Consider the following 25,528-nt stretch of genomic DNA (forward strand, 5'->3'; position numbering starts at 1 on the left):
TTAATAAATATTTGCCCAATTCTATCTTCATGATATCGAGACGCGGGGTACAATACCAGGGATGCTGGAGTCCGTCAGGTACCTGGAGCCTACGTCAGAAGGTGATTGGGTCTTGCACGGGCCAGCAGCACCTTCTGGAGCTACCCAATCGTCCCTCCGATAGAGCCTTCTTTTTTGAATTAGCATCGCCATCGAGTCGTTGAACAGATGTGATCATCTTTCGCGCCCAGCTCCCCCAACTTGAAGCAACACATGCGGCTCTACCAGTCGAGATCGCGCTGAGGCTACTCGGTCCAATTGGCAATGTCTGCCGCCAGACTCCTCTCCGCGCGAGGGGCCCAAGGCCTCCAAAGATCGCAGTGCGCTCGTCCGTTATGGACGCATCACACATCTCTAGGCTGCACCCCGCGGCCGGTCGCATCGAGGCTGGCAAATGCGGACCATGTCGCAGTCGCTCGACTACAACAGAAGCGCTATCAGTCGTCAGGGAGCGAAAAAGAGAGCAAGTTCCAGACAAAGCCTGAACCTCCGTCACTCGGGACGCTGTTTCGCGCTTTGCGCCAGAGCTTCAGTCTCCGTCCACTGATGGGTGCTTTCCGCGGCCAAAGCCTCCGTAGACTATTCCGGCAAAGCCCCGAAGAACTTGTAATAGCTGTGGTACTGTATGTTCTCCCATATTCTATCCCAAATGCCAGGAGTACGGCGCTGACTATTGTGAATCCGACAGCTTGACTGGCATAGGCGCCGTCGTGGTCTATGTCATATATACCTACTTCAGCTACTTCCAGTCGGAACAATTCACTCGCTTCCCTCCCGCAATCGCCAAGACTCTACGACGCGCCCTTTATTATAGCAACTACGCGCCCGACCCGAAACTCGCCCTCAAGTATTACAAGATCGCCTTGGAACAATGTGAACAACATGCTCTGGATCCCTTTTCGGACGAGGTTCTGGGTCTGAAGACCCAGCTGGCGGCGTGGCTGGAAAAGATTGGGTCTTTCCAAAACTCCACCGAGGTGCTTGAAGCTCTCTTGCGAGATTGCAGAAGATGGGTTGACAAAATGGAGGAGGCCGTGAAAAAGGGCCAAGTCGATAAGTCTGGAAACCTGATCGGAGTCCCTGTGCCGGTAAGAGCGCCAACGGAAGCTGGAGCCCCGGATGCAGATGTGCCTCCCGAGAACCTATGGGGTAAACGAACTCGCATACTTGGGAAGTGCGTTGGTATCAGCGTGAAGCTCGGGGAGCTATATGCCGATGAGCATGTCCTCAAGGGCGAACAAGCAGGCGAACGCCTTGTGTGGGCTGTGGAGACCGTCCTGAAGGAGTTACAAAGGCGGCAGGCCCAGGGCGTGCACGAAGGCGAAGGAGAGTGGATGTCGCCTGAGCAGATTGGAGGTGCACTCGAAGGTAAGCAGCAATACCTGCAACGGTCCATTATCTTGACGACGGAACTAACTGCATAATAGCGTTGGCAAACCACTACGAGTCCAAATCACAACATTATCTTGCCGCGCCGCTGTATCTACAGGCACTCACCCTATCACCGCCCAAGAGTTGCCATACTGCTGTCCTGAGTAAGGCAAACCCCAATAATTTCATCAACTGCCTAGTTAAGCACGAACACTAATCAGATACCAGTGAACAACTTGGCCATATCCCTGGCTCAGCAACCAACTGACGTTCCTACTGAACTGCAACCGACGCCAGCAACAACCGCAGCAGCACAGTCACGTCCTACCAGGTCCATGCTACTCAAAAATGCCAGGCAATGGGCCCTGCAAGCGCACGCTACAAGCACCAAGGTAACAGGCGAAGACAGGACGCCTGAATGCGATGAAGCTTGTGCCGTGGCTCTCTGTAACCTCGGAGAAATTGCCGCCATGACAGGCGACATGGAAGAGGCCAAGAAGAGATTCAAGGAATCGCTCGGACTGAGCAAGCGAATTGCGTTCCCGGAAGGAATCAGCCAAGCTCAGGATGGACTCGCCGCTGCCTCGATACAGACCAAGAGCGATGCTTGAAGAAACGGCCCACGCTGAAAATCATCCTGGGATCGTCTCAGTCTATATCTTAATGTACAATATGTTAAAAGGTCACGACTCAGCCTTTTATTTATGTGAGCTATGTACAACGTCTCGTGTTATAGCATTGGTGCGGAATATTGCCGAACCGCAACACTGAGAAGCATTTACGCCAGTCATTGCGCATAATTTTCTCGATCCCAAATGCCTACTCGTAGCGATCTCCAGCTGCTATCAGGAGTTGCAGTGAGTGAAGACAACAACTGTCGTGCTTCGATGTCCACTGCCAATAAACTGCTGGAACCTCGAGCCCCGGCCAATTCATCTATCAGTTCATTATGAAAAACACCAACTGCAAGCGGTAGCTAACCAGAATAGCAAACTGCGATTTATCGCAGGCACGATGACTGAGGAACTTTGACATTCGGAATTCAAATTTCTTGTTATTGGTCGAAGGGTGACTGCCAAGATATCGGGAATTGAGGGCTGAGTAAGGGCACACCACAATCGGATTCGCAAAATGGAACCCTCGGTTAGGGTTCTAACAGTAATGGCTTCATATCTGGAGGGTTTCCTCCTCATGGTGAAGCGCAAGCAGCCCTGGACTTTCAAAGAATCACTTCACGATAGGACATCGAACCCGGAACGCGAACTCAGGAGGCCACGATAGAAGTTATACACCACAACTGCAGGGCTTACGACGCCCTTCTGTATATCAATCCCACCAAGAAAAGCCATGGGGAATATCGTGTTTGGCTTCCGCCAACTCGTTCTGTATTCGAAGGGACCTTCGCCTATAAGATGATTGGCCAGGAGCAACCAACTACATGATGGAATGACGACGACGTACATATGTTTTATTCAGATGCGAATACGACCCAGTAGCGACGAGCAGACAGGCCGGCTAATCTAGCTGATGCCATCGACAACCTAGACACTCTTGCAATGCCGCCATCCTCCTGGTCTGGACCGACATTATATCTATAATTGGGTCAGGGTTTATTCGACCTCGACGAAGTCGCGTACACAAAAATGCTATTTCGACTGCACGACACGCAAGATAGACTCAAGTCGCTTGACGATGCTTGGTGGCCATGGCGAATACGGCGAGCAATTAGTATGCCATCTATTCCCATCTCTTCAAACGCAATCCCTTTCAGGAACTACATACCATGCATGCCCATTTCGAAGATACAACCTATCCGACTATCTAGGAAGATGATACGTACCTATTTGGTTTGACTGCTCTGGCCCTGTCTAGACTCCGCCGTGCTGTCATGCGATGTCGCTTCACGCATCTTTGGTCCCTCTCTTCCCCGGTTAGACCGCTTCGTCCGATCGCAACAGTAGCGCCGGGCTTGCCGGCGGAAAATATGGCTCATCCATCTGTTTGGGGACAGTTCGGACGGCCAAGGCACTTCGCTTATTCTATCCCGACTGCTGGTCCGTCGTCAGTGCGGGCTGCTGCTGAAGAGCAAAAAGCTAATGGGAACAGTGTGCCGGTTCGGTTGAGGCCACCGAACGAGCATCGGGATTTTTACCGCTCATTCTTTATTCTTGTTTCTGGGAAGCACCACACCAACCAGCGAACTTGGTGGTTCCTAGCGGCTGGGTACGAGACGTTCCGATGCAGCTAACCAACAATGTTGCCCCAGAAGCAGCACCCCGGCGAACGGCATAGACCGTTTGTATCGTGACCTTCCGTGCTGCAGATATATACGTTATCCGTCCGTCCGCATCTGATCCGCATCTCGACCGCATCTCGTCCCGTTTGGTGCCTCGTCAGTCAGTCAGTCTCCTCTCGCACTGCCGTCTGGATCCCCACGATGAAACCCTGTATTGCACGACTTGACGTCAGGCGGAAAATGGCTGCTTTGGTTTTCTTCATTGTTGTTTTTGTTGTGATTGCGTATTTGACGCTCAACAACACGATATTCCGCGGAAATGCAACGAAGCTGGCGACGACGGTTACCAGTCAGTGACCTACTTGCATTATCTTCACGATGTTCTCTGCCTACCTGCGTAATGCACAGCTGACCAGGAGGACTACGTAACCTCCTGCGAACGTGCGACTCAGTGTCGTACCTTGAGAGGCATGGCCAAGCAATATACTAAGCAACATAGTTGCGTAGCCAAGCAAGTGGCGTAAAAAGCCAAGTCTCGCCTTGTTCATTGAGTTTGCTGTACGGCCTGCCGCCTGCGCCTCACATGCAATGCATGGATGGGAAGATTCAGCAGCGAACGGGTCGTGTGCAGTTTGCCGGTTATCCAGGGTGGATTAACGAATAATCATATTTGTCTACTGCTACCAGCCGCTGCTGGGGAGCGAGAGATGGGACAGTTCGAGACACGCCTCATTCATGCAGCTGGCAACCGGGAGACGAGGATTGTGCGTTCACTGTCACGGTTCCCTCTCTTTTCTTTGTCGAAATCGGGTGGCCAATTTTTGGTTTCACGCCTTCGGGACACACAAAACCGATATGGTTTTTCCCTCTTCTCGATAGGGGAGACATGCAGATCTGCGCTTCATCTGATATGCTGTTGATGCCGGGTTCTTCCGTTGAGGCAGCCATTTTCCTTCTCCTCGACCTTGCATGAGACGCGCCCATCGGAGCCGAAGCGGCCAGCGAGCGCTCGGTTTTCTCCTGTCCCTATGGGATTTTCGCAATATCCATCGTATCATCTGAGAACGACAAGCTCCTGTCAGTAAGTCTTGGGGAAAATTGGCGTCTCGTTGACCAGACTCCAGGATACGGACGAAATACCGTCAATTTCTGCTTTTTTTCTCCTTTGCTCACTCTTCCATCCGAGTAGGACCAAGAGAGATGAATCCAAAAGCCAGGGGAGGCGTTCGAAAAGACTCTCGGCCGACTTGAGGTTCTTCTGGCTATCCGGCCAAACAATCGTCGCATCCGTAATCCAATAAACCACGGCTTTCCATAGCCGCGCGTCTCTACAACTATATCACTCGACCCCCGTCTCGATCCCTCACCTCCTCCACGTGCGCCTGCATTGCATACTTACAATGTACAGTTTCTATGTGTGGGGGGGAGCAGGCTCAGGCACTTTGGAAGCTTCTTCGGCTAGCGGCCAAGGGGAGAGTAATAAGGAGAACATCAGGGCAGGCACGGGGCAGCCGTTCGTTCGGGGACTACGAAACGCCCGTCTCCTCTTTTTTTCTTTGCTCCCCCCTTTACCCAAAACTCTAAATAAACAGGACAGCGTTAGGTACTCCGAGGTATTCTCTCTCTGTGTGCCCGTACGATGCGGGGGAGAAGGGATCAGCTAAGAAAAGATCCATCTAGATCTCGGGGAGTTTCTTAGTTTCCCGTGCGTTTGGCGTTCGTCGAGATCCTTGTTTTTCTGATCTCGTCCTCCCCAATCTGGCATTTGGCTTTCGCCGTAGGGCTTGGCCTTCCGCACTTGCAGCTGCTTTTTCCCATCCAGTCCCCAATCCGCCAGCGAGGCCTTGACTGAGACCGAAACAGAAAACCCGCACAGGGAGAGGAATAGTAGCGGAGGACGGGAATACCCAAACGGATGACGGACCCGGAAGCTACCCCCTCTGCTTATTCCTCGTCCTCTTCTGCCTCTGCTCGGATGAGAGGCACACCTGTTTTCTTGTTCTTGTTCTGGCCTGATCTAGCCCCCACGCAGCGGTCCTTTCTTTGGGGACAGGGCTTGCCTCTTATTGGTATCTGGCGAGAGCGAGGATTCCAGCGTCCTACCAACAAATACCCCAGAGTCCGTGCCATGGAAATGGCTAGTAAGCCCACTGCACACACACACACACACACACACCCACGCACAGTAAAGAGGGAGGGAAGGGACAAGAGAACGGGCGTTAGCTCTAAATCTAAGGTTAATCTGGGAGCTACGACGTAGTACTCGTTCATGACACAGCACAAGGACGCCTATCTAGCTATCGTCGTTCGCCTCGCCGGGTTCTTCCAACCCCCATCCATGGAGGGACTAGATAGCGATTCGGTTCGGGTAGAGGTTGAGTTCCACCAGGAGGATGGGGGGGGTGTTGTCCTTTGCACGCGCGCGCAAACCACAGGCCAGTACTTGCGTACACCGCGCGCCCGCCGCCTACTAACCCGATCTAGGTTTTAAGGTGCTGGAGGCCTGGTCGAGCTACTTCCTACAGCCTTTTTCAGGAGAAATGCTACAGTACGTGTATGTACGTACTGCTGCCAACGGCGCGCGCAAAGCCTTAGCGCGGTGCCGCAGCTAGAGCATAGCGTTCACCGTTCAGCGCCTCTCCCTCCTTGGTCTTGGGCGAGTGCGTGTACACCTCCCGATTAGACGCCGAGACGGGCTGAGACAGCTTGTGGTCCGTTTTCAACCGCGTTCTATGGAGTGGAAGCGTTGCATCGTAGCAGTCGAAGACTAGTCTCTGGACTAACAAGATGCAGCAGTCACGCTTTTGTAGATTTCCTCTTATCTCTGTTGAGAGACATTTATTGATGCTGGAGCTGTAGCGCAATTATAAGCCGTAGCTGAAAATGGTGCAATGTCCTGCTGCTTCTGCATCATTGGATGGTAGGTACATGTATGTGCTAGCGATAGCCCAAACGCAAGGCAAGAACATGATTTAGATGTCGTCAAGTCGTTACCCTGAGTGTTGTAGCCTTTTGCTCTCAATCAATGCTGTGCTATCAATGCCGCCCCTGCAAAACGAAAGCTGTAAAGAAGCCGACTTGGGAATTGCAAAGAGACAAAAGGAAGAAGAAAAAACGCCTCAATGTAACGCCCAAGAACGCCGCCGTGACAGAAATAGCAACTGAGTCGACGCCGCCGTGGTAAGTCTAATTTGGCCCCCTTCCTGGTGAGTGGTCATCGCCACCTCTTTTTTGTGCACTTATCGGCCCTACTTCCCTTCAGCCGCGCTGCTGCTGCCAGGGTCATGTGGATTTCGTTGCCTTTCCACACTGTTCTGGAATAATGCCGAACCATCGATAAAAGATTTACATGGGATAGGCCGTGGCGTCGTGATATAGAAACAGGTTCATGTCGTCGGCGGATGTCGACATGCTGCTTCCCATGGCGGTGGGGTCGAAGCTCATGGCGGCGGCGGCGGCGGCGGCGGCGGCTTGGTGATGGTGGTGGTACTGGACCACAGTGGCCTGCTCCGTCTTCAGCTTGATGTACTCAGACTGCAGCGCCGTGTATGCCTGGCTGAGCACGTCGTTCTTCTGTTGAGCCTCGTTGAGTAGGACCTCCAGGTCCTTGATGCGCTGGTCTTTCCTCTCCCGGTATGCCCTTTGCGAGGCGCGGTTCTGTGCCCTCCGGCGCTACAGTCCCGGCAAAGTTGTGTGTTAGTCAATCATTCAAAGAGAGGGAGCTATGGGGTTATCGTCTCTTACCGAAAGCACCGACGGGGGCGCGTTCTTATATCGGTTCTCTCTTTTCCGTTTGGCCGCCGGCTTTGTGTTTGCTGCATCGGCGACGTCCCCCTTGATGATGTCGCCAGAGTCGTCGGTGTGGTCCTCAAATCCGGCATATGTCCCGCTGTAAGAGTGATCGTACTGCCTCTGGTTAGGTAAAGAGTGTACAGAGCTGGTGCTTGCTGCCCATACCGGCGTATCACTTGGACTTGTTGAGGCTGTCGTTGACGAGTCCATATATGCTTCGTGTTCGTGATACGTGAAGAGTAATGAGTTTGATGGGGAGGGCAGGTCAAGAAGGTGATCAATCTCTTCCATGACGACTATAAGAGTAAAAGGGAAGGATGTAGGTTGGTTGGTTGATATGAGGAGGATAAGGACGAAGCTGCTGTTGTTCCCTTGGGGGCCCCGGGGCTGAAGGCGAGTTGAGGCCAGAAAGAGAGATGGAGAGGGTTGGCAAGTTGAGATGACGGATGCTTATCACTTGGTGACTTGTGAAGGATGGTTATGAAAGAAGCTGGAGTGGCAAGGGTGTGTTGTGTGATGCTGGGACAGGGAATCCGGCTGGCTTTTGACAGGAGATATCTCTCTCGAATCGAAACGCGTTTGCCAATCGACCCGAAAAGCCAAATCAAGGTTGGCTTTATGTCATTTCTTCTTTTGCTGGTTCGAGGTCGCGGTCGAGGTCAAGCGATGCAATAATGCCATGCCATGCGATGCCTTGCCATGGCTCTCACGCCCGCCCTTCGGTAGACGACTTACATACATATATACTTGCCTGCTGGTGAATGTGTAGTAAGTAGCCAGCAGCAGTACATGCATACATACTTAGCTACTTACTTACACTGATGCTTCCAATGACATGGAGACCCCCTGTCCGACTACTGCTGTCCTGCAGGTCGAAGGGCGATGGAGGGAGGGAGGGAGGGGAGGCAGAGCCTGCAGTTGGACGCGAAGTACCTTTGGGTACCGGGCAGCATGCTGATGATTCAATGCTGATCGGAATGGCAGAGCCGTCGAATACGTACATGATCCGTGGGCGGCCTACTACGCGCATTTCTTGCGGCAGCGCCTAAAACCCCATGGGGACTGGCGAGGTGCGAAATAGGGTCCCTGCTAAGGAAAGCGTGGTGGTCGAGAAGCTTTTGGTTTCCTGTCCAGTTCGAGATGTTGGCATCAGATGAAGAAGACTGCCCCAGACAAGAAGATGGACAAAGACAAGAACAAGCAACGGGGCTAAAAAGCTAGGTAGGCCCTGCAGGCTAGGTAGGTAGGTAGGCTAAGAGGTACCATGTACTTGTACTCTACTCTAGCAACCTCCAGTAATTTTACTTCAATTCTTGTTCTTGTCGGGGGCGGGGTATGGACGGGCCCCATTTCCCATTTCCCATTTCACCATCTTCAGCTTCAGCGGCTCTATTTGCTGGGGCCCTTGAACCCCTCCTGAGTCCTCCTCCTGGGAATCGTTCGTTTGTTCGTTCGGGGCCTCGCCAACATTCACATGGCCCAGAATCGATAGGCTAAGGGGTCTTCCCATGGGCTTTTTGCAACCTCCTGCATCTGTTCAATAGATGAGGAATAGACAGGTATGATCGGAACTTCTGAGAAAGGCGATATCTCTCTCTCCTTGCTCCCCGTCTTTTGTATCCGAAACCAGACGGATAAGGCGCCAAGTCCCAAGTCCCACCCCCAGCCAGCAGTTGTAGATGAATGGTAGTCGTAGCTAACTCCGCGGGCATTTCTGACGTCAATTGGATATACCCAATGACATCCTTCGCAAACAACTGCCGGCCTATACCACTTACTAATTTGACCAGGGGAAGCAGCAGCAGCAGCAGCAGAATGCTTATTCCCGAGAGAACGAAGCAAAAGCCTAACCATATCGTGAACGAAATCCAGTGCATTCCCCTTACAGCCTGGCGAAGATGAAAACAGAACAGACGCGATCGGCGATATGCCTCCCCCTTTGCTATCCCAGCTACGCTATGTCTATGCCCATCCTGTCTATCGGGGGCGCCTTGAAACGAGGCTTGCTGTCAGGGTTGGGCCATCTAGCGGGGCCAGACTACGGCACGCTTTGAAGTTATCGGCCCCCAGGTGCCTGGGAGTGTGTTAGTGAGATGATGGAGGTTAAATCCCAACACTACCTACCTACCTACGCAATCTATACTAAGTAACACGGCGATACCGAACGAACGACCCAAGGGCAAGGGCGCAAAATGTCTCGAACACCGCCTGGTTCGGACGGTTGATGCTATTTCTAGTCATTGGGGGAAGGAAGTATCGGCACGCCCCAAGCCGACTGCTAAGTAAGAAGTACATTCGATGGTAAAAGAAACAAAGAAATCAATAGAAAACGGCCAGGCTGATGGGACGTGCCAAAACCAGCGCAGCTTCCATCATCGAGCATCAATCTTATCATTACGACTCGTCTCTACACACAGGTACAGGTAGGGTTCCCGAGATAAGTCCAGGCCACCGAAAACTGCACGCTGCTGACAGGCCCAACTGAAGCTCGGACATATCACTAATCACCCGGTAATGTTTTCCCGTTATATATCAACGCTGGCTGTGTGCAGGTAGGTACCGTATCACGCACTGGCAGATGGACGGACGGAGCTGAGAACCCAAGGGTCCCTGTTAGTATTACCTAGAACCCCCCGCTAGCCAGGGCCTCTTTGCGGGGGAATACAGTAAACAGGGGGTGGTATTGCTTAACGTCCGGGTCCCAGTTACAACCGTTTGGTAGGTACGGAGCGCCAAGTGGTACTATTATCACGTGTTAGAAAACGGCGCGATTTGATGCCATGCATATCCCTATCTAGAATGCTTTTCTGCTTTTCCGCAGACAACGTTATTAGAGCTTCAACGGCCGCTCGGTAGGCTTCTTGTGCCCGGTGATCGGCATGGAATCCCGCCGCTAGCCACGAACCGTCTCTCGAAGCCACATGTGAATGAAACTGAATGGTGGATGAGGATGACGATGCCCTCTCCAAACCCTCGAGGCAGCTGTGGTTCCCGAGATTGATTGCCCACGCATGATAGAACCGACGTCGAACTGCGGGTGCATGGAAGACACGGGATTTGTCAATCAAGAGAACAGGTAGATACTTGGGTATACATGAGCAGATCTGTCAGTCTCCTGATTCTGCTTTTTTCTGCAGTGAGAATTGAGAGATTGCAGCCGGAGTGTTTCGCCATAGGCTATCGGCGGGCCGCTGTCACTGATAGTGCCAATTTCAGAAAGATCATATTGGTCTTGGACTTACCGCATTCGGGCTCTGACAGTTGACTCCAGGCTGCGCTGCTGGGGTCTCACTTGCATGACCCAGATCGTATACCTCCTCGGAGAACTGGGCCCCCTCCCAAATCTCTCTTCCTCTTCTCTCGGTCGTACGAAGCGAAGAGAGAGACAAAAGAAGAGCTTGGTCATGGCCTGCCAAGATGAATAAGGATGCAACAACTGCCCGATCCAGTCAAAGCTCAGCCGTTACCGAGTGCGGCGCCCATCGCCCAGCATACATGATGATGACCGACGATCGCTTCAGGGTCCAGCTTGGTCAGCATGTAAATTCATGGAACGCATCCACCTACCTGTCAGATAGATACCCCAGGCCGGTTGGTCATTGGGTGCTGCAGTTACCGACGACCCGAATAAACATTTAGGGTCTTATATGCATCAATATAACTGGACCGTGTCATCTTCTTGTCTACCTATGTAATCAATGGATTTACGCGATGCGTCTGAACCGGAACAAGGTCCGCTCTGGTTCTGGGACAGTAGTGTATGTAAGTCGTAAGATCAGTACCCAACACCCAGGAAACCCAAAAACGTCCCCGCAGATTCCATCTGCCCTGCCCTGTAAGGCCTGATGATGACATTATCATGAGACATCGAGAAGAAGATTCATCTACCTGTTCCTGTGCATTCGACAATGATACAAATTCATAGCATATAGCTTAAGTAAGAAAGAAACACGGACATTAACCGCATTAAAGCCGGTCGCCAATGATGCCATCCGCCAGTGCCCGAGCCGATGCATATCCAAACGAACGGCATGGCCGCATTGGCGGGTTGGTCGATAGCGACCCCTTTGGGAGGGGAGAGGGGGTCAGGCCAATTGCAAGAGCCGGGGTGGCTATGTGTGAGTGAATGAGTCTAAGACCCCCTGGCAGCAGGACTGGCACAACCGAGATCTGCAGGAAGAAGCTTGGCTCTGCTGCACGTCCTGCAAGCCCGGAATGCTTATGTGATGATGCTATTTCCGTCGGTTTGGGCAGAGGCCCGGCCAATCAGACTCTGCGGATTTACCAAGACATTACATAAGGGTAGGGTCTGACCGCCAGAACATTGTATAAGTATAGCTCTGAATATAACTCGGTCCTTGATTGGCCAGAACCGATCGAGCAAGAGCATCCGGAGCACTGAGACCCCTGCCTACGGCCAGCGCCACCCGTAATAGTGGCTTGTCATCATCATCATTAGTAGCAGCAGCAGTAGCAGCAGCATCATGATGCCCCCCCCACCCCACGACTTTTGTCATCCGGCGGCCGGCGAACACACCGATACTAGTTGCAAGAAAGGAAGGACGGTAACATACACATTATAGTAGCTTCGCATTCATCGCGATTGCCTCTTCTTTGTAGATCGGAGATTCTAGAGCTTTCAGAGAGCCGGGGCTACTGTATGCGACCCCTTTCCTGCATCACGCGCATCCAGCTGTAAAGGGCGCAATCTTATGGGATTGGTCGCTTAAACAAGAGTCCCACTCCGCTGGAACTCGCTCAAGTGATATGACAGGTCTCGATAATACGACATGCCTACATTTGAAACGAGTATATACATAAATCCCAAGAACTAGTAGTGCTTCCAACGGACCGTGCCGAGAATACCTACGTATACTTGAGGAGGCGGAGAGGGACTACCTCGGGTCCTTCTAGAAAGGTGGATTCTCTTCTATGCAGCCGCCATGCGCCACGTCTTCTCCTTTTAGATCTGCACATTGCTCTGTGGCCAAATTATTGGGAAAGGGGGCGCATGCTGCGAACCCTGGATCTAGGGCAGTGGTAACTGACACAAGTCCTCGTGGCGCCACGGGGAGAACCTCGAATCTCAAGAACTGCAGTGGCGCCATCACACATGTATCTTGTTGTCACTCTCGTTAACGCGATCATCTCAGACTCGCGTATGTAATACCAGTCGCGAAGCGGCGACTACTTGCCCAGGGTGTGCGCAAGGATCTTGGCAATCAGATCCTTAAAACCGAACTGGGATCCTCCAGGTGACCTGCCCTCCTTACGAGATGGAAGCTAGCTCAGCCTTGCAGGGCGCTCGTGAAGCGGACATTTCTCCGCCAAAAGGGGGGGCAGGCGGACTTTCCGGATGGGGTAAAAGAGTCCGCTGCTTCCGGCGCTGAGATTGGTTTCTGGTGATACGGGACCATGGCAAAAGGCGGGGTTTGGCAGCAGCATGCCGTCGCGGTTGGCGGCTGATGGCAACGGTCTCTCTGGCCTTCAAGTACCCTCGCTAGCAGCTGCTTGTCTCTATCTCCAGCGCGCTACTGCAGAACTGGCATCGTTCATATGTCGTGTATATGTGTAAGTGGGTGTGTTACGAGGATTTTGGACTGCATATATTCACCTACTACTTAATGCGTACTTGGTAGGGATTGGTAACTATCGTAAAGTAAGCAGACTGGATTGGTCCGCTGCAGCCTTTGTTACGTTACCAGACGGAGCACTGCTTTTTAAATAAGGTGATAGAGGGTATTACCAAGTAAGCCTGCCTGCAGCATGCGTAGAAGCATCTGCCGCATCTTCGCATTGTGTGACGCCGATACTTTCACGAGCGATCCCGATCCCGAGAGAAGTCCTCGACTCCGGGAAACTGTAGGGGCTCCCCGATACCGGGCATGAGTGGTGGCGTCAGGGTAATGACGTGCATACAGAGAGGAGTCGGGGGTCTACAAGCGATTTCTTCGCGCTTTGCACTTGTTCGTCCAATATCGGGCCAGGCGACGAATCGAACGGAGTAGTGATCCCATTAGAGAAACTGTCACTTGGAGGGAAACCCAGTGTGTCTGCGAGGTAAACTTGTGCAGATCCTCTAATACAGCACTGCCCTGTGAGTGAGAGACACAGTTGTAGTTCTCTAGAGGGTCTTAATGCCTGCTCTCCAATCTCATTTTCTCGAAGGGGCGTACTCGCTTGTGATTGGGGAGGGATCTCCCAGCCTGTCCGGGCGGGCTCCCATTCCGCCCTTCCGCGCCATCGATCCATCCATCCCCCGGCCAGGATATTTAACATCCCGTTAATCTTCCACTCTGGTATAGACCTTGGACGCGTGCTTCTCTAAGTCCCACATACACAACTATCTTCCCTTGCTGGCATCTGTCGTGTTAGACAAGCCTGGGCACTCCGTAGAGCACTGGTATGTATGTGCTCTCGAGTCCAGCGCAACCCGAAGAGTTTGGCAGGGTCGTGTTTCTCGACACTTGGAAAGGAACTGCTCTGTTATGATCATAGCTATTAGTCTGCTTGGTTCCATGTAATTGCATGGGTACATAGCGACTTCGCGATACTCCCGATGCCAGGGATCGACACCACGAGCCGCGATAACACTGCACTCTTGACTCATGCAGCCTGCAGCCTGCGGCCCAGACGCACATACGTTGCCAGGTAATGTAGCTCTTGCATATAGGGCGTCTCGGCCTCGGCATTTTGGCTGCTTGGAACCGAGAAAGAAGTGCCTCCTGCAACCGAATGGGATGCATACGTCCTTTGTTAAGGTGTTGTGAGGACAATTATTGTCAACGCATGCTAGAAAGATTACCGACTCGATATATTCTTTGAGATAGCAACAGGCACCTGTGGCCGGAGTGTCAAGATGAATCCAAACGTATCTCGTCTGGACGATGGTGTATATCTTCAGGGAAGGCGATAATTGGAAACCCGAGATGTTGCCTATTCAGATTGGCCCATACACACACCCAAGTACGGTAAAAACGAGGATGCATGGTACTATAGCCGACCTCATAGGAGCCTATTGCCATTATTTCTAGGCCATATCAGGAGGTGACGAGCGAGTATAGGTGATGTGAGATTCCGCAATAGTCCCCCAAACTTACGAGACTCTGCTACGATCGATGTATAACATGTACGGTTGTTGATATGGTAGCCCTCGAATGTATACGTTGCCCTTAAAAGTTGCGAGAGCTACCCCTATCTGTCCTAAGAGGCAGCAGAATAGGGGTAGCTCGTATGTTCCGCCATATCGAGGGTGAAAATGATGCTGAAGATCTGTAGCCGACCTTCGCCAAGCGGATCAAGGCCATCACAGCATACTGCCACGGATAGGAAGCCATGTCTATTCTCGCGCATAACGCGAGAGTACTGTCATATCACGCCAGTTCTTACGGGTCGATGGCAAAGTCGGCTTGCCTACACAGATATCGGCCCCCTTCATTAGTAAAAGTTTTGTTACCTACACACTCCCAGCATTCCCTTTCTTAATCTTCACCCGCACTCGGAGCATCCTGTCTCGTCCATATAGCCCTCATTTTGCTTGGGACAGCCAGGGCCATAGTAGTAGGCATGGCGAGCATCTACTGGCTCGTGGAAATGCGCCCTACCTCACCACGGGCTTGTCGACTGTCCGGGATACCTTTTTCAGGTTGTGATTAATACTGCTTTATATTTGAAGGGCTTGGATTTGTAGTACTTCTTTATTATATATATAGATAAATACTATATTATTTCAAACAGATTGCATTTTTCTTCACCACCTGGCATTTTAGGGGTTTGTGTTCGGGCTGTCCAAATGAAGCATTGGTTTTTGGCCCTGGCTGCAAGTACCTCGAGGCGCTATAAATTGGGGCCGGGTACATTTTTTGAGAGCTGAGATGGCCTGAGCCATTTCATCCATCAACAAAACGCTGCACTAAAGCCTCCCAACCAGCGCTAAAACAGAAGCCCGACTCCCTGAGACTTGCTACCTCTCATGGAGCGCATTCGTGAACGGCTTCGGAAGCTTAAGCATTCTAGAGAGCCGCTACCGCCGCCGCCGCTGCCATGTTTGCCGGATGAGCGCCCACGGCCCCTCACCGCAGCGCCATGCGCGCCCGCGGCCACAGCAAACAGTCTCTTCTTCCAGCGCGTGCCACCTGAGATCCGGCGGCGCATTCTCGTCGAGGCCTTCGGCGAGCGCACGCTGCATCTCGACGTGCGCCTCGAGCACCCGCTCCGGAAGACCCGTGCCAGTGGCAAGAACGGGATCAATTCGCGCGCCCCGCGCCATGCCAACGTGCAACTGTTCCATCGCGACCTTCGCGACTCCAAGCAGCCCCGCGAATGGACGTGGTGGAGCTCCGTGTGCCACCGCACCTTTCCGAGCTGGAATTACTATCTACCACCTCCAGGCTGTGGGCTCTTCGAGGACCCGGCGAACGACACCTGTCGCAGAGCCTCGGGTGGAGCGGTGCACTACTGCGAGTCCTACCCGGGGACCATGCCGAGCAAGTGCTTCATCGGTGCCCTGCCCTGGCTCCTGGCATGCAGACAGGCGTACATCGAGGGCATCGATGTATTGTACGCGACAAACCGGCTGCACATCGCGCACGCGGGCATCCTCATCAACCTGCCCCGTCTTCTGACGCCTGGCCGGTTGCACATGATTCGAGACGTTGAACTCTTGTGGTCTCTGTGCCTCTCTTCGTCTGGTGCCGACCGTGAATGGACGACTGGCGTGGAAGAGGATCAGTTCAGGGACGTCAACGACCGCCTTGTTATGCTCTCGCACATACCCCGAGCACTGCCCAACCTGCAGTATCTACATCTCTCGTTGACAGATGCCAAGTGGGCATGGGAGCCCATGCCTGATTTGTGCGGGCAAGAATTGTACGATGCAACGGAAATGATTATACGCAGTATTGACACTATGGTCCTGATGCAACTTGCCCAGCTCCGCGAGTGCCGCATCTCCTTGCCTACGACACTATACATGACACGCAAGCAAATGGAGAAAAACGAGGACATCATATGGGCTAGAAAAGCGACTAATGAGCTCGAAGCTCTGTGGAGGACCATTGACCTCACAGCTACATCCACGCAGCCGCCGGCCGGGAGACGCAATAATATCGAAGGGTACTGGATTCTTCACGGCGAGCAGGAGATGGAGAAACCGGTGATAACGGAAGCATGGTAAATTGTGATGATTATCGGGAGAACAGAAACAGTCTACACTCGAGCCATGTTACAAATTATGATGTCGGCACCGGCGGCCCGCTCGAGATGCTTGTCACAGGCCCAGCGATACCGATACAGTACCATGTGTCGAGCCACAGGCCACCGCAGTCTGTCCCCACGGCCACATTCCAGGCATAGAAGTCGCTGCAGGCTCCGTTAGTATGCACACTTGAGGCATGGTCAATGCTTCGGGACTGAAGATTACGTACTCGAGGTTGATGCCCGCTGAATTGGCGATGGCCCAGCAGCCATCACCCGACTGCGCCTTGTAGAATCTTCTACAACCTGATACCATTCCCGCCTACCAAAGGGTTAGTTGTGTTTGTCAACTGCAGACCTATTTATACACTGACCTGGGTTGGGGTTGGTGTTGCGATAGGCAGATCGGTGGTGCTGGTTGGCGGCGCCTTTGTAGTCGTGCTCGGAGGAGGCGAAGTGGCGGATCTGGTTGTCGATGCTCCTGTCGTGCTCGGGGGCAGTGAAGCGGAGTCACCGGTCGCAACACAGACGTACAGGTTTGGTGTTAGATTATCGCAAGTTCCTGAGCCGACTGCCGGGTTCCACCGGTAGAAGAGGGCGTCGCTCAGGCCGTTCGCCGAGATGATAGAGCTGCACGTATCGGCACTAGAAGTCGAACCGTGTTAGTTTTTCTGCAAAACGCCGCAGCGAAGGGGGATTCTGACGAAGAGACAAGCCACAGCTTGGTGCACCCGGCCACCATTCCACTCTGGGTGGGCGTCAGAGGCTGGGTCGTAGTCGACAACGGTGTGGTCCTTGTCGTCGGCGTACCGGGGATGCCCACGCAGTACCAGGCACCATCGGTTATGCCACTACACGACACGCCTCCGATACTCGGGTTCCAAGAGAGGAAGTCGGAGAGGGAAAAGGCGCCGAACATGGCGACGATGTCGGTGCACGACTCGCCATCACGCTGGTACCAGTGCTGGCACTTGGGGTTCTGGCCAGACGGGACCGTGGCTGGCGGTGATGTGGCAGTGGCTGGCATGGCAGTGATACCGCTGGGTCCGACGACACAGTAGTAGTAGTTCAGCCACATGCCATCACAGTTGCCATTCAGAGCCGGATTCATCGCCATGAAGTCCTCCTCTGTCAAGAAGTGCCCGTCTACAATGCTACGGCAGGTGTCGCCGTCCTGGGCTTTGTAGTATGACAAGCACCCGCTGACGATGCCTGTCTGTGTGGGCTCGGCAATAAAGGTGGAGTCGACTTCGGGAAGCGTTGTGAAGGTGTAGTTGCCCGCGAACGTAGGCACATTGGCCGGTACGTCGGTCGTGGTCCAGCCAAACTCTTCTGTTGACGTTGTTGGGACACCGATGCAGAGCCACCAGCCGGCATACAATCCCGAACAGTCGGCATCGAGCGTTGGGTTCCAGGCATGACTGTTCGGAGGTTAGAAACCCAGCAAGCCATGTATGTGCGTACACACGAAACACGTATCGGGGGGAGCTTACAGATTCTCGAGCGTCAGCCATGAATTGGTAGACACAATCATTTCACATGTATCAGCTGGGTTCACAAGGTACCAGTTGTTGCATTTCGGAGGTTGTCCAGGCTGCGTTCGTTGCGGTGGGAAGCTCGACTCGATTGTAGTCGGGGCGATGGACCAGCTGGTGATGGGGAAGTTGGTGGTGTACGGCTCCGTGTTGGGGGCACGCTGGTTCGGACGGAGCTGCTTGATGCCGTGCTGCTGGTGCTCGTTTTTGCAACAGTGGACGACGAGGAAGGCCTCGTCGTCGGTTTGTTGGGGTCGACACCAACGCAGTACGATTCGCCAACCCAGAAGTTGGTACCGCAGTCGTCCGTCACATCCGGGTTCCAGGTGTAAAACTGGTCCAGAGTGATGCCGAACTTTTGCGTGATCGACCAGCACGAGTCGCCCGAGTCCTTGAGAACTGTCCAGAACTTGTTGCAGTTCGGGGCTATGTTGGGCATCGTCGGCCCTGATGGCGACGAGTCTTGAGCCCATACGCTTTGAGCGAGCCATGACGCCCCAAACACGACGGTAGCTTTTAGCGACAACATCTTTCGTTTGTGTATGGTGTCGTTCACAGACTCTGGAAGACGGGTTGAGGCGACCAAGCACGGAAAGAGAGGGGGGAGACTTGAACGAGCAGAAGAGAAAGGGCAATATCAAAGGCCCTGTGACAGCTACGGGCGATGGGAAGTCCAAGGAGTCGACTCCCAGGCTGAGATGGCCTCAACGACAACAGAACTTTTCTGCGCTAGCAAACTTCATGTGCATCACCCGCATAGCAGGCTTCTCTTCCGGCATAATTACAAGAGTGCATATTGTTCCACTTTTGTATTACGTGAGAGCTGCCCGGTCTCTTCATTCCTGATCATCTGATATCTGATATCGTTCTTGTCTGTCGAAGAAGGCCAAGGGTCACGATCCCTAGTCCAATATTGATACCCCACCAAAAGACTTACTATATTAAGTCGTATAGAACAGAAACGCCCCACAAGGCTGGATCAAGCGTTTTCTCCGACCTGGAGACCGGCCTAGTTTTCTTGGCAGCTTACGGCTCGCAGCACGCTATGCCCGTTTCGCGTGGCTGTCATAATATGTTATCCATGTCAGGTACCGGTACGTTCATCATGCAAGGAACCAGTGCGGCCGTCCTGCGGCTGACTTTCAGGGGTGCGAGTCACGGGCCTACCATCGGTGTAAGCCACCGTTCAGCTGTAATATCCGTGGTGGGATGTTGTAAGGGCAGTGACTCTATTTACGGGTGCTTGCACTTGCTTGTGCTGTCTGGGTTGGAAGGAGGGGGGCTCGAATGATTGCTCAGCAGGCCGGCCGTACGTACATCATCTGGAGCAGGAACAGACACCCCGTCTTGTCCCTCTTGCGATACGCAGAATTCTCCCGCTGGTTCTCTCTTTCATTCTGTCCATTGCATCAGCAGACATGTTAGCCCCCTAGTTTCTGCCCTGGCCATCGTGGCTCTCGGGGCCTCGGGTGTGAACGCAGGAAGCCGTGCTTGGGAGTCCAACATCAAGCACGCGCGCACCGTCCATCATGAAGCCATTCAGGCTCGCGGTCTTGCCTTTGAAGTCTACGGCAACAGCAGCGACGTGATCAAGGCTCGCAGTGCCAGCGGGCTCGACTCATTGCCCAACGCCCAATATCACTATCACAACGCCAGCTCCCAGTCCATTCACAAGCGCTGGTTCGGCATCGAAGAGAACGGTGTTGAGCTGCGTCTGTGGCCTCAAGGCAACATCAAGGTCTGCTTTGACCAGCAGACGTACAACGGCAAAACCGCCGAGCAGATCCTACGTGGTCCTCTGGACGAAGCACGCGGGCTCTGGAGAGACAAGGGCGTTGACGACAACAAGGGCTGGTTCAAATGGGACGTCGTGGACGACAGGGCGTGGTGCAGCGACCGAAACAACCGGGGAAGTTTCCTGCTTGTCAAGTACGCCGGCGTCGGGGTTCAGAACATGGCGACGACCCCCGGAATGGGCCCCAACCTCAGTCCTAGCAACATGGGCAACACGTTCGACAAGCTGGGCCCCAGGATGGTTCTCAGCGATGAGCTGTCCATGGGCCACCGCAACATCGTGGCCAACTACGCGCATGAGATGGGCCACTCGTGGGGGTTCCACCACGAGCACCAGAACCCGGACTGGTGGGCCGACGGCTGGAGCGGCGAGGCCCGCGAGACCTTCTTCTTCGGCGACGGCAGCTTCTTCTGCGAGCGGCTGGCCGACCACGCCGCCGCCGAGGCCCGCATCGACGCCAGCACGATCCTGACCGTGGCCGACAAGGCCAGGGAGAAGCGCCTGCTGTGCACGTCGCGCAAGATTGCGTCCGACTGGGAGTTCGCAGGGGGCTCAACTACCTGCCCGTGCTGACGGGCGCGCAGTGGGACAAGAAGAAGGAGCCCGACTGGACCTCCATCATGATCTACCCCAGCACGGCCGGCAACGGCGGCGCGGGCGACGGGACGGGCCAGGCCATCCTGCTCACCAAGCCCGGCGGCGAGGTCATCAAGCCCGTGACCAAGCCCAGCTCGCTCGACGTCGAGGGCCTGCGCAAGATGTACAACGCGCCCAAGAAGTCGATCGGGAAGCTGCTCAGCAGCAAGAGCAGCCAGTTCTTCAATAAGTTCAAGTCCGTCAAGGGTAAAGACCCGGACGCGGGCTGCGTCTCTTGAGCTGTATCTAGATGCAATGTAGACGTTTTGGGGGTGAGTGAGATGGGAAACGGGAGCGGGGATGCAGCATTGGCGTAGTTGGTGGTTGTTGTATTGTTTTACGTCTAGGGGGCCGCTCCAACCTCCCTGGGGGGTATGGGACGGGCTACTTACCCATCTATCTATTCTCTAATAGTATATAAGTGTTTGAGGCATCAGAGGTGCGATTTGTGCCTCTTGATTGAGTTCTATGACCTTCATTCAATCCTTTCTGAAAACCCAGCCTCATTTTGAACGGTAAAAATTTGAAACCAATCCGGACCAATCGATTTAGTGCTGAGCGGTTGAGATCAACACCAAAAAAAAACATCGTGAAGCACGTGGAAAGTCCTCTCTGGCGGGGAATTGAACCCCGGTCTCGAGCGTTTAATGTTATTGGATATCCAATGACAAGCTCGCATACTGACCACTATACTACCAAAGACTGTTGGATGATTTCTTGTAGTGGTTGGGTACTAAACTAAACTGTATACTATTCACGATACTACAATCCTCGTGTCACTCATCAAGAATGTCAACAAAGTGTGACTTGGTAATTCGCCAGTATATAGAAAATAAAACGATGCAAACTGGAGTTACCAAGAATAAGTGCAATTATATATATATCTACGTATGTATTCCCGCGCTAGGAAACCCTTGAACAGTTCATCGGGTAATTCACAGGTACATTCAACTGATCATTAGATTTATTGAAACTTTCTCAGAATAAATACGGACCAGCGCCTCTAAATACACCAGTTACAAAAGCTGTAGGCAACCTCTCCGTTACAGCTCATCCTTCTTATCATTTGGCCAAGGCGACTCAAAGTCCGGAATCGGATTTGGCAGGTCCTTGAGAGTGCGCTTCTTTGACTTTGACGAGACGCCGCCCAGAGCATTCAGCAGCGTGCCGTCGTCAAGGTCGATTGCCCATATCATGGTACTGCAAGACCGGTTAGAAAGGAGGCGGACAAGTCGGGAACGAAACAAAGGTGGAATGGAGAAGAAAGAAAAAAGGACTCACCCTCCCAGGCAGCGCTGGTTCGCATAGTCGAGCTTGATCTTGAGCGTCTCGGCGTCGTCCCAGCTGACCCACTGGTCGCCGTTCCACGTGACGATCTTGACGGCCGCGGCCTCGTCGAAGGTGACGGTGGCGCCGCCGCTATCAATGATCTTGACGATCTCGGCGGCCGAGAGCACGCCGGGGTGCCGGTGCACTCGCCGCCGTGCGCGCCGTCGCTGAACTCACAGCCGGCGGCCAGGCAGCCCGGGTCCTTCATGGTGAAGGAGCGGCCGTAGAAGCCGAGGCCCATGACCACCCGGCCCGGGTTGATGTTGTTGCGCCACAGCAGCTCGAGCCCGAGCTCGATCTCGGTCAGGTTCGTGTGCGCGTAGGCGTACGGGCCGATGGAGTGGACGGTGCTGTCCCAGACGCCATCTATGCGGCGGAACGAGGTTAGTAACGTTCCGTACAGTGTGAGTTGGCGGAATAATAGAGGACAAGAAAACGTACGGATGTCGTAGGTCATGATGTTGAACCAGTCGAGATGCTGCTCCATCTTCTGGAGATCGAAGCCGCGGAGGTACCAATAGGACGCGGGCAGAGTGATGGACAGCCCGTACTCTTTGCCAGACGCATTCAGCCTCTCTCTCAACCTCTTCAGGAAGTTGGGGTAATGGTCAAAGTCGGCTGGCACGCCGCCGCGGTCGTCGGCTACGGGGTATTCCCAGTCAAGGTCTACGCCGTCAAAGCCGTTCTGCTGCATAAAAGTGAGAAGTGACTCGAAAAGGCGTCCTCTGTCGCAGTGGAGAGTCAGTCTATATCCAAACACTGGCCAGCTGGATTTAAGGGAGGGAAAAACTAGGGGTAATGTCTCGGGGCTGCTCACGCTTCGATTCGCTCGCCGCCAAATCGGAAAATGTAGTTCGGTATGGGCCAGGGTCATTCATTGCCCAGCCGCCAATGGCGATCCAGACCTTGAGATCAGTCTGCTTCTCTTTCAGCGCTGTAACGCGCTTATAGAGCGATGCCGTATTGGCGTCCATGGGATCGATGCGGAATGTGGTGGGATTTACCAGCGCAAAGGCAAAGTTGATATGCGTGTACCATCCCAGGGGGATATCCTCCGGTTTCATGGCTGGGGAAGTAAGTGTCAGTCAGTGTTCGTGTTTCCCTATCAGTGCGAAGGATTCGTAGAGATTCAAACTTACTGCCGCAAGGTCTCGCCAAGTTCCAGCCCTCGTAGTATCCGATGAGTTTCTGGTCTGCGCTCTTCCCGCCTGGGCACTGCGGGCTCGCCACCGTCTTGCCGTTGCAGAAGAGCTCGGTCGTGCCACAGAAGCCATAATCGGAGCAGCATACGTTCAGCGGGCAGGTACTCGCATTGGACCACTGCATGCCCCAGCCCGGATCGCACTCGGACTTCTCGCCGCAAGACGAGATACAGCCGTCGCCGCAGAACTTCGGGCCCATGCCACAGACGCCCTTGCCGGTCGTGGGATCTCTAGAGAAGTGGTCAGCTGCGCCATGGTAATGTGTACGGTCAGAAATGAGGGGGTGGGATTTACATCGAACCGCAACACCCCAATTTGCATGGTGTTGACTTGTCACAGATATAGTCTGGCTGTTCCTCTGCTGCTTGGATGCCCGTCCCAACTGCAAAGGCTCTCAGCTGGCTTGTCCGTACCGTCGTTTCATTCTCCCCTTCTGAGCAAAGACAGACTGAAGCAATAAATTGGGCAACAGAAGAAAAAGGGTGCAGTAGATGGGGCCTTGAGGCCCTTGAGCTTGAGCATTTTGCTAGAGGACAGCATGGTCGGCTTGAGGTGTCAAGAACCAAGGAGCTTTCAAGGCAATGTCTTTAGACGAGCCTGATAGGAGTTCCAACAATCAGAAGCAAAGGAGCTCTGCTAAGAGAGAAACGGACAGCTCGAACTGTTCAAGATACGCCACGGGCAGGAGGAGGGAGGGCAGAGCAAAGGCCCGAATAAGGAGTCGACGACGAACGAGGAATAAGCAGATAGCCTAAAGTTGATGATGTGTGACATACTTGTGGTTAATCTCCGGTGAAGTGCATTAAAGCTGACTCTTCAGATGAACCGATGCATGTAAGACCGTGATAATTGCTCTTTGCAGGTAAAGTTGGCGGTCCGACTCGGGGAGATTGCCATATGCTATATTTAGGACCGTCTAGATTTGGCTGGGCTGAAGATAGCATGGATGCCACTCTGCAAAAGCCTAGAGCCTGATCCATTGTATTTTGTTACTGATCTGAAAACACACGATGATAGCGGAGTTGCAGGTGATCAGTATCGATCAGGCGATGCTCACGGTGGATGCGGGCGTGATGCGGGATACAAACTAGCCAATGGCAAAGTGCAGAAGTATGGAAAAGGGTAAGGGTATCTGGGTCTTTGCCGGGGTATAGAAAAGTAAGCATCTGCTTATGCATGCAGGGGTCAACACCATCCTACCAGGGTCCAATGTACCGATACTCGTCTCGATTTTACCTTGTCGGCCGCCAAGATATTAATCCACTGCAGACATCCGCTATACACTTGCAGCTGAAAGTCAGCATATTGTCAGCATCATCAAGCTTCGGCCATAGTCATCTAATCCGGCTAGGCTCTGTGTGATCGATAGGGATGTGAATAGTGATAGGGGATGTTCGAGACACGGCATGTCCAGGTGAGCGCGAAATAGGGTGCCTGGGTTGAAGACGTCCGGCCGCACAGCCAAGTGACTGGCAAGCATGCCGCCTACTTACTTCTCAATCTCTTCGGGCTCTTCGGGTTCTCAGTTTGATAACAGTCTTTTCTCGATGTGCCACTGTGTCAAGGCTGCTCCTCCTACACCTCGTTGAGGACTACACTCTCTCGACCACCCGCTCGTTCAGTTTCTCATCACCAACCTCCTTTCACGATGCGGCCATCTTCAGCCAGTGGCTTCACGCCACTTCTGTTGGCTGTGGACTTCGCTGTGGCACATGTCATTCCTCGAAATGCCTCCAGCCCATATCTCTCATCCGTCATGGTCCCTCAGGAGCTCCGGAGGCGAGACTCCATCGAGGACCCAACTGCCTTCACCTGGGTGCAGCGCTTCGCCGCCATTGGCGACAGCTACACGGCCGGCGTTGGCTCCGGTGCTAGACTCGGTGGCCTCTTCGACCTAGGCTCCTGGTGGTGCTCGCGGTATGACCAGTCGTACCCGGTCCTCATGAAGGAGTTCGTCGGGTCCGAGATAGAGGACTTCCAATATCCCGCCTGCTTCGGCGACCAGACTGGCAAAATCTATGACCAGGCCGTCGCGCTGAAAGACAATATCGACCTCCTGACGCTGACAGCTGGCGGGAACGACCTGTGCCTCTCTGACATTATCAAGAGCTGTGTCGTCCTGGCCTATGACGGCGAGGCTACTTGCAATGCCATCCTCGACAAGGCCCAGGAGAACCTTGACAGTATCGTGAAAGATAACGTCAAGCAGATTCTCAAGGCCCTTGATAGCAAGATGGCCAAGGATGGCGTCGTCGTGTACAACGGCTACGCGCGCTTCTTCAACGAGGAGAACGAGGACTGCGCTACCAAGCAGGACTGGCCCCGTTCTACTGGTATCGCTATCTCCAAGACAAACCCGGGCCCTTGCCGTTAACAGTGGATCGTCGTAAGAAGTTCA

The 25,528-nt window shown here is 53.5% G+C and overlaps 8 protein-coding genes across 8 annotated transcripts; 5 read left to right on the plus strand and 3 right to left on the minus strand.

The window, feature by feature from the left end:
- Nucleotides 1–303: 303 nt before the first annotated feature.
- Nucleotides 304–2,021, plus strand: PG997_004816 (uncharacterized protein; the record flags this gene model as incomplete). Its single annotated transcript, XM_066809131.1, has 4 exons — nt 304–662; nt 728–1,407; nt 1,467–1,574; nt 1,639–2,021. 4 exons carry the CDS (start codon nt 304–306, stop codon nt 2,019–2,021), a joined length of 1,530 nt encoding a protein of 509 aa, XP_066672749.1.
- A 4,970-nt stretch (nt 2,022–6,991) lies between these two features.
- Nucleotides 6,992–7,729, minus strand: PG997_004817 (AP-1-like transcription factor napA; the record flags this gene model as incomplete). Its single annotated transcript, XM_066809132.1, has 3 exons — nt 6,992–7,318; nt 7,391–7,552; nt 7,604–7,729. 3 exons carry the CDS (start codon nt 7,727–7,729, stop codon nt 6,992–6,994), a joined length of 615 nt encoding a protein of 204 aa, XP_066672750.1.
- A 7,681-nt stretch (nt 7,730–15,410) lies between these two features.
- Nucleotides 15,411–16,613, plus strand: PG997_004818 (uncharacterized protein; the record flags this gene model as incomplete). The annotated part of the gene is made up of 1 exon (XM_066809133.1): nt 15,411–16,613. The coding sequence occupies one exon, from the start codon at nt 15,411–15,413 to the stop codon at nt 16,611–16,613; it is 1,203 nt and encodes a 400-aa protein (XP_066672751.1).
- A 319-nt stretch (nt 16,614–16,932) lies between these two features.
- On the minus strand, nt 16,933–18,697 carry PG997_004819 (uncharacterized protein; the record flags this gene model as incomplete). The annotated part of the gene is given in 6 exon segments (XM_066809134.1): nt 16,933–16,955; nt 17,008–17,114; nt 17,168–17,263; nt 17,338–18,054; nt 18,127–18,329; nt 18,341–18,697. 6 exon segments carry the CDS (start codon nt 18,695–18,697, stop codon nt 16,933–16,935), a joined length of 1,503 nt encoding a protein of 500 aa, XP_066672752.1.
- A 552-nt stretch (nt 18,698–19,249) lies between these two features.
- Nucleotides 19,250–20,536, plus strand: PG997_004820 (uncharacterized protein; the record flags this gene model as incomplete). The annotated part of the gene is made up of 2 exons (XM_066809135.1): nt 19,250–19,262; nt 19,650–20,536. The coding sequence occupies 2 exons, from the start codon at nt 19,250–19,252 to the stop codon at nt 20,534–20,536; spliced, it is 900 nt and encodes a 299-aa protein (XP_066672753.1).
- Nucleotides 20,537–20,583: 47 nt separating this feature from the next.
- On the plus strand, nt 20,584–20,838 carry PG997_004821 (uncharacterized protein; the record flags this gene model as incomplete). Its single annotated transcript, XM_066809136.1, has 1 exon — nt 20,584–20,838. One exon carries the CDS (start codon nt 20,584–20,586, stop codon nt 20,836–20,838), a length of 255 nt encoding a protein of 84 aa, XP_066672754.1.
- An 804-nt stretch (nt 20,839–21,642) lies between these two features.
- On the minus strand, nt 21,643–23,451 carry PG997_004822 (killer toxin subunits alpha beta; the record flags this gene model as incomplete). The annotated part of the gene is made up of 6 exons (XM_066809137.1): nt 21,643–21,799; nt 21,881–22,018; nt 22,075–22,687; nt 22,746–22,994; nt 23,068–23,360; nt 23,432–23,451. 6 exons carry the CDS (start codon nt 23,449–23,451, stop codon nt 21,643–21,645), a joined length of 1,470 nt encoding a protein of 489 aa, XP_066672755.1.
- Nucleotides 23,452–24,778: 1,327 nt separating this feature from the next.
- Nucleotides 24,779–25,504, plus strand: PG997_004823 (SGNH hydrolase-type esterase domain-containing protein; the record flags this gene model as incomplete). Its single annotated transcript, XM_066809138.1, has 1 exon — nt 24,779–25,504. One exon carries the CDS (start codon nt 24,779–24,781, stop codon nt 25,502–25,504), a length of 726 nt encoding a protein of 241 aa, XP_066672756.1.
- Nucleotides 25,505–25,528: the final 24 nt, after the last annotated feature.

This window comes from Apiospora hydei, assembly GCF_038363865.1.
Source record: "Apiospora hydei strain CBS 114990 chromosome Unknown utg000004l_segment0_segment0, whole genome shotgun sequence".
Classification (NCBI taxonomy): Eukaryota; Fungi; Ascomycota; class Sordariomycetes; order Amphisphaeriales; family Apiosporaceae; genus Apiospora; species Apiospora hydei.